Source organism: Manihot esculenta, chromosome 18, assembly GCF_001659605.2.
Source record: "Manihot esculenta cultivar AM560-2 chromosome 18, M.esculenta_v8, whole genome shotgun sequence".
NCBI classification, from domain to species: Eukaryota; Viridiplantae; Streptophyta; class Magnoliopsida; order Malpighiales; family Euphorbiaceae; genus Manihot; species Manihot esculenta.
This window is the reverse complement of record NC_035178.2, coordinates 32,326,124-32,333,617: the sequence shown is the minus strand read 5'-3', so window position 1 is coordinate 32,333,617 and position 7,494 is coordinate 32,326,124. Positions and strand designations below refer to the sequence as shown.

The following is a 7,494-nucleotide window of genomic DNA, read 5'->3' as shown; positions in this document are numbered from 1 at the left end:
ATGCCCCCTCCACTCCGTTGGTAGACCTGCGAGCTTTAGAGGTAGACTCTGATGGCGAAGTGGTGCGCTACGGAGAGGATGACAACCCATGGCCCAAGGGTGCTCCTCGCTTGCCTTTCAGACCTTAAGGGGAGGACATTGTAGATAAACCTCTCAAGACTTAGTTATTTCTGGTTTCCCATCCTCTGCTAGCTCTGTAACCCATTCAAATTATCAATAAAATTTGTATTTCTTCTTTATTTATTTGTGTCCATTTTATATATCACTTTATACTTAAGTCATTTTGTATATATCACTTGTGAACGTTATCAAGCTAGCAGCTCGTAAATTTTAACTTTAGCGTGTTTTTTGTTTACATACTTAAACAATTTTGGGATGTGTAGTTTCTGTATTTTTCCGAGCTGATAGCCCCTTTTGACTTAGTTTGTTTATGCCTATGCCCCTTTGGACTTGAACAATCTTCATCTTGTGAGCTCGGCTGGACTTTTTAGTTTGCTTAACCCATTTACTTAAACCATTTTTGTGCACTCTGCCAGCGATTCTTGCCAGTTTGTTGGCTTACTTGCTTTAATATGCTTAGGAGGTTTTTATGTATTTAGCTTGGGAACTCGAGTAACTTAATGTGCTTATGTTTTTCACACTTAGGCTATTTGTATGTGTATGATATGTGAACATTGTCGAGCTGGTGATCTGTCGTTCTATTTTATCTGCATTTTTATACTTGGGCTGTTTTTAGGCACACCACCTATGATGTTTACCGAGCTGGTAGATCGTTAGCTCGTTTTCTGGTAGCTTTTTATTCTAGGTCGTTTTGCCTTTTAACTGGCCAATTTTTGTTTAATTTCCTCTTTTGTATACTCGTTTGCGGAGGGCTTTCTTTACCTTAATTTTGCCTTGATTTTATTTACCAATAGGCTTTTAGGGGGTGTCGAGCTCGTTTTTAAGGTCGGCACGGCGTTTTGACTTTGCGAGCCCCTCATTTCTCTTTCTACAGATGGAGTCGTTTTTGCGAAATGGGCGTTAGGGTGTCTTAGGTTAATTTTCTTGTGCCGACCTCTGCTGTGAGGTCGGCCATAACGCTTCGATTTTAAGGCCCATTTTTAGGCACCGGGCTTATTTACGAGATTGTTGTCCTGTTCTCTATGATCCGAGCTCTTTGCGAGATCGGAATTTCGCTTTTGTTTTGCTTTGCTAAGTCTTATGTGTGCTGAAATCCCTTCTTAGGTTGGCAACACCTTCCTTAGTTCGTTATCTTTAGGCTTATAGTCTTGTTGTTGTTTGGGACTTCATCATGAGTCTTTACTTTCCCCATCAATTTTGTGGTCACTGGGGTTTTTATCTCATCAGCTCAGTTTTTTGGTGCCGACGGTTATGTTTTGAGACTGATCTCCTACTTTATTGAGATCTTCATTTCCTTATATTTACGTGTTTTTATAATTTTATTTTAATAATTTAATTTAAAATTAAATCTTTTTACTTATATAGTATGACATATGGCTTTTTTATTATTAAATATAAGACTTATTTGATACATTAGGCAAACTTTGTAACCTGTAAAGCAATAAATTAAAATCAATTTATTTGACTTTTTAATATCAATGGCTTTATCTATATTTTGCATTTAATATTAAAAAAAACATGTACAAATCTTAATTTTAAATTAGGATAAATTTTGTGTAAATCTCTTAATTTTAAATCATTGTCAAAATTGAAATATTTAAAAAAAATACTATTTTAAATTGAAGGATACTTGTGGTTCATTTATTCAAATTGAGACTCAATAAGTAAATTTTGGTCACAAGTTAATATATAAACTAGTGATATACAGATTTTAACCACATTAAAATTGAGATTGAGGGATCTTTATAATATAAATTAAATTTGATAGATATTATTGATATAAGCACTTAAATTGAGGGATTTTATGTGAAATTAACACTAGAAAATTAAAATATTGTAATGTGTAATTTTCATATATTATCAAATGATATAGGATAAATAAATGATCAGTTTAGTTTAATTTTTTTAATTTTTTTTTTGATAAAAATCGAATCAAATTAATAGTATAAATCAAATAGATTTTTTATATTAATTTGATTCGATCGGTTATTTTAATTTGAATCGTATGTATTTATATAGTTACATTCTTATAATTTTAATAATAAAAAATATATTAATATACATGGGTTCTTAGGCTATGAGAGGATTGATACATGCAGTCTTCCATCAGCTGCTTTGCAGAGAGGTTGTTTCCAATTGATATATATTTCGATTTTCAGATGGGGATATCTCAGACACACTGCTTCCCATCATTTTTTCAAGGCAAAAATAATTATTACGTTTCTGTTGTACATCAGAAGATATACACAGAATGAAGATAAAAAGGAATACAGCAAAATGTTTTTGATCAAACATCAGATCTGTCAATAGAAGCTGCTCTTGAACTACTTTCTCCTCGGAGCCTTTTATGACATGTAGACTCCGATTTGCTAGGTTCATGGGTGGATGGTTGAGATGAAGAGCCGTCCACTGGCGGCCTTGTTGAGGACACAATATCAGATGAAGAAGGAGACAACTGTTGGTCAGATTTTGACAGTGAATTCAGTAATGATGGTTGTTCTTCCATCAACTTTCTTAGCAACTCTCCATTCTTCTCTACTCGTAGCTGCAACTCTTTTTGTGTCTGCAACAGAAAACCATATTCCACACCTTGGAGTGATTTTGCAATTGAAAGAAATATACTTTTACTGCGCTTTTACAAATTGAGCAAATGGATTTGGTATATATAGAAAAGAAGGGAGTATATGTATACCTTAAGCTGCTGATGCAGCAGCTTTTGAACTTCGATTTGCATGCGCAAAGCCTCTGTTACTTGCATATCACTGTGAAAAGAAAGATCCTTTTGGAGTTCTTTTTCCGAATTAAAAAGAGGGGGGAAAAAAACACACTAACAATTAACCTTTTAATTCGTGCATCATTATCATTGTTTGAAGAAGCTGCCTTATTTTCTGTCTTTTTATCTAAAATACAAAACATTAAAAGCATAGAAGCAGTTAGAATTTGCTATTAAAATTGTCAAAAAGAAAAGAGAAGATTCCATTGCCAAGATCAATTAAAAGAAGAAGGTTATTTACCATGCTTCTGCTCTGGAAAATCCTTGGCAAGCCGATATTTCTGCAAATAATATTCTCCATTAACTTGAAAAACTAAAAAATCATTGAAAAAGCAAGCAAAAGTTTGTCACTTTTAAAGCTGTATCTACATAATAAATTGCAGCATGCAAAGTAGAAATTACCTGCAAGTGGCTCTTGACATGGTAGATGTTTAAGCCTTTAACATTCATGATACCCAGAACCTTCTTTGGAGTTGCAACTATATAGAATGATTAGCAATGAAAACTATTAAGCATAGGGAAAGAAAAGGCATTGAAATTTTCTAGGCTATAGAAAGATAATAGAGTTTTACTTTCAGGGCCACCAAGGGCTTTAACTGCATCCAAAAACAGGTCATGGAGCTCAGTTGTCCACCTTATTCTCTGCTTACTCGAAGCTGCAGCCTCATGAAGTCGCCCATGGTTATAACAAGCACCACCAGCTTGGTGAGCTAATGAAGAATCACCATTACTCTTGCAATTCAACCCATTGAAAGAGATTGATGATGAAACTTGAGGCATTTCAAATATTCCCTAAACAATTAACATCATTGCTTTTGATATCAAATATTTAATGCTGTAAAAAAACTAATAATTGTTGCAGTGGTACTCACATCAAGCATGGGATCATTTCTATCATCATCAATTCCAAGCTCTTTGGAAATGTATTCCAATCCCATCTGCTCTGTGAAAACCAAACCTTGTGTTGCAGGCTGCGAACCTTGAAATCTTCCAATAGGAAGCTTAGAAGGAATATCAAACAAGTCCATCAAGCTATTCAAATTGTCATTCTCAGACTCAGTAGTCATAGCTCCTCCCATAAAAAGTGAGGATTCAATGGAAGGAATGACAAGATTAACAATTGGTGGACTTGGATGTGGATGTGGAAGGAACGGTGAGATTCCCAGTGGCCGATTAGTCTCAGAACTTTTCATAGATGATAAGTGTAAATCAGTGCAGAACATAGTGCTTTTAAGACCTGGGCTATGAGAAGTCGAAGAAGGAGAATGATTTGGCACAGGGTTTGCATTTGTCTTCTGCTGGAGTTGTGTGGTGATGGAATTTACTGGTTTTGGTGGTATGCATTGGGGCTGAAGGGAATCAAAGTTCACTGCTGAATAAAGTGGGGAAACTCCACTGTAATGGGTATGCATCACCCTTGAATTTTCCCTTCTATTCAAGGAAATAACTGTATGGGTATTCATGGCCACCTTCTGCTAAAAGCTCAACCCTTTTGTTAATTCTGTCAAATAAAACACGGTGCAAAAAGAAAACAAGTTAATGCATCTTCAAGAACATGATAAGACTTGAGTTTTCATTATTTACTAAGACCTTTCACACAAATACTAATTCACTGCTAGAACTAGTTCATATTTCTTTTGAATTGATTGATAATAATCTGCAACAAAACTAAATAACAGACTTTATTCATGTATTGTCATTGAAATCATCAAGAATAATTTCCAATTGATCATCTAAAGAGATTGATTTGACTTGATGAAGCACACATTCTTCTTTAACTGACATGCTGATAGTTTCAACAATCTTCTTCTGATAAATTTCATTTGTGGATTGAAGGAAAGGCCACTAACTAATCCTATATTATTCAAAACCATTCCTCTGCACAAACCATCAAGAAGGACCTCCTTGCATGATGCTAACCCTTAAAATTCTCCAATTATCTAAAAGAATCAGTCTTTTCTATATCATTTTTCATCATAATTCACATTTCTTTGAAAACCCATAATCCAATAATGATATAAAATAAAATAACAGAGAAAAGTTGGCATCTCTAGAAGCAACAGTACCAGAGCTGCTTCTGTCACAAAGCAAGGAAGGAAAAGAAAATTATGAATATGTAAACTAACTATATAGGCTTAGATTATTTAATGTTTTCTGAGTTTGATGAAAATCTACTCCATGAATACCTTCTGTCTAGTTGCTTCCTGCAAACACAGACCATTAAATTGAAAAGGGTATTGATTAAGATACGCAAAATTTTTACTTTAAACAAGCCTTCATCAATGAAAAATTCATGTATTACTGTAATGGTGAAAGAATCTTAATTTCCAGCAAAAGAAGAGTAAATAAAGAACAAGTATGTGAGATAGAGAGAATCACCTTGAAGGGTATGAAGATTCAAGAATCATATGATGAGAAAGTATTAAGAGTTATCTGGTATGGCTTTCTCTTGTAATCTTCTGTTGGCCTACAAAAACAAGAAAGCCTCCCAAGGATGATCCTGAATGTTTCTTTTGTTTTATTAATTTTTTCTTGTTTGAGGTGTGAATACTAAGAGATATTATTTTATGTTAAAAACAATGTTTTCAATTAGAATGCCAACACCAAATGAGCAGAAAGAAGAACAGCCCTCTCTTCTTATTCATTTTCTTGTCAGCAAGTTTCCTATGGACTCTCTTGTATTTATGTTTATAAGATAACATAAGGGCTGCCCACTTATTCTTTACTTAATATTAATAAAATAAAATTTATATTAAACCCAATAATATATAATTACGTATGATTTTATTTTATTTTAAATAATTTTTTAAATTAAAAAGAATTACATCAACTCTAATTTATTATTATTATTATTATTTAATTATGTTATTTAAAAACACCAAAAATTATTTAATTATTTTAAACTTTTATAATTAAATACTAATTAAAATTTAGTTCATACATAGTTTGTTTTAATAACTTTTACATTGATAATTTTGTAGACATTAATTTAAATAAAATAAGTGAAGATTTAGATATTATAATTTTAATAATTATGATGAAATAAAAATTTTAAAAAATATTCTAAGTACTTGAATATAAAAGTAATTTAATATTTAGTGAAGTGGATCAAATTATTGTTTGTTATAAAATAAAGGAAATAATCAAAGAGAATTGTTTTTATTGTAATTTAATATTTGATTAAAAAAATAGAATGAGAAATTGACGAGGTATTTAAAGCGATAACTTGGCCATATTAGATTATAAGGATTCTCCTGCCAACTCAGCAAATAGACAGCCGCTCCGAATTGGATTAGCCTTCCTATGTTCCTTCGCCTCATATCCTTAGCGTGGTCAAATCACTTTACAAACTAATAAAATATTATTTTTAATACTAACCTATGTTTTATGTAAATTTTAACTATCAAAAGTCATTATTGCTTTTAATTAACATACAAATTTTTTAAAAAATCAAGATTCAACAACATCTTTCCTTCAACCATAAATTGTCATTTTTTTTTCCTTTCTTTTTTTTCTATCCTTATCAAACCTCATCTCTTTTCTTTTTATATTCTTTTTTTTTCTTCTTAACATCTTAGGACAACCTCTAATAGCATTCTACATAAGGTGTAAATGTAGTGTCTTTCAAATGCAAATCTAATGGATAGAATTCAACTCTCAATATAACATTCAAAAGTGCATGATATGGGAGTTAAAGTTTACAAACAAAGCAAGAGTGTGTCCTCTTGTCGTTCTTCTATCTTAATCTCACTTTGAGATGCATGGGTATCAAAATAAACAATGAAATCTTCCTTCTTTTTTTTTTAAATGATATTTAGAGGTAGATACAACTAATAGAAAGAAGATGTTTTTAGATATTTGATGTTTAAATTTATGGGTTAAAGAAAAAAAAAATCTACTACATAATAGATTTAAAGCAATGATAGCAAATTACTGCCATATATTCTTAACCTAATAGTTTGGACAATGGAGTATGTAAAGACAATCACATGCTCAGTGCATAGCAAGGTCATTGCTCTAGGTTCATTCTGCCATCTCAAGGACTTCGACAAAGAGAACCTCTTTCTCCAATTTCGTTTTCTCTTTTCTTGGAAGGGTTCTCTCATTTTATTAATTATTCCAATTTGCAAGGAGTCACCATTTCTCAATCTAGCCCATCAGTCTCCCACCTACTTTTTGTAGGTGATTCCATCCTCTATTCCAAACCATCCATAGAAGAAGTGTCCAAAATAGAATATATTCTAAGTATGCAGAAGTTAGTGGCCAAACAATTAACTCCCATAATCTTGCTTGATTTTTCAGTGCTAACACATCACAGGATTTAAGAGAGATAATTACGGGACTTCTTAATATCGATAAAATTGATTGCCCAGATAAATTTTTGGGCTTGCCAATTGATGTCCCATGCTTTAAGTCTCATGTTTTCTCAATCATATAAGAGCGCATTTCCAGCAAGGCTATGGGATGAAAGGAACAATTATTATCTAAAAAGGGTAAGAAATCATCATAAAAGTAGTTTTGATAGCTATTCATGTTTATGCCATGTCTTCCTTCAAGATTCCCACCAATATTTGTCATACAATCAACTTAATCATTTTTAA

General features: G+C 32.3%; 1 protein-coding gene across 3 annotated transcripts; it reads right to left on the bottom strand.

The window, feature by feature from the left end:
* Positions 1 to 2,167: 2,167 nt before the first annotated feature.
* Positions 2,168 to 5,527, bottom strand: LOC110605761 (myb family transcription factor PHL6). Of its 3 annotated transcripts, XM_043953241.1 has the most exons (9): positions 5,273 to 5,527; positions 5,080 to 5,097; positions 3,766 to 4,394; positions 3,466 to 3,685; positions 3,296 to 3,372; positions 3,135 to 3,174; positions 2,960 to 3,020; positions 2,813 to 2,882; positions 2,168 to 2,683 (listed from the first exon to the last, which is right to left on the bottom strand). In XM_043953241.1, exons 3-9 carry the CDS (start codon positions 4,354 to 4,356, stop codon positions 2,408 to 2,410), a joined length of 1,335 nt encoding a protein of 444 aa, XP_043809176.1. In that variant the 5' UTR covers positions 4,357 to 4,394; positions 5,080 to 5,097; positions 5,273 to 5,527; the 3' UTR covers positions 2,168 to 2,407. The 3 variants fall into 3 exon arrangements, with proteins under 3 accessions (XP_043809176.1, XP_021600080.1, XP_021600079.1); XM_021744387.2 differs by lacking the exon at positions 5,080 to 5,097 and having other exon boundaries at positions 2,169 to 2,683; XM_021744388.2 differs by lacking the exon at positions 5,273 to 5,527 and having other exon boundaries at positions 3,766 to 5,263.
* Positions 5,528 to 7,494: the final 1,967 nt, after the last annotated feature.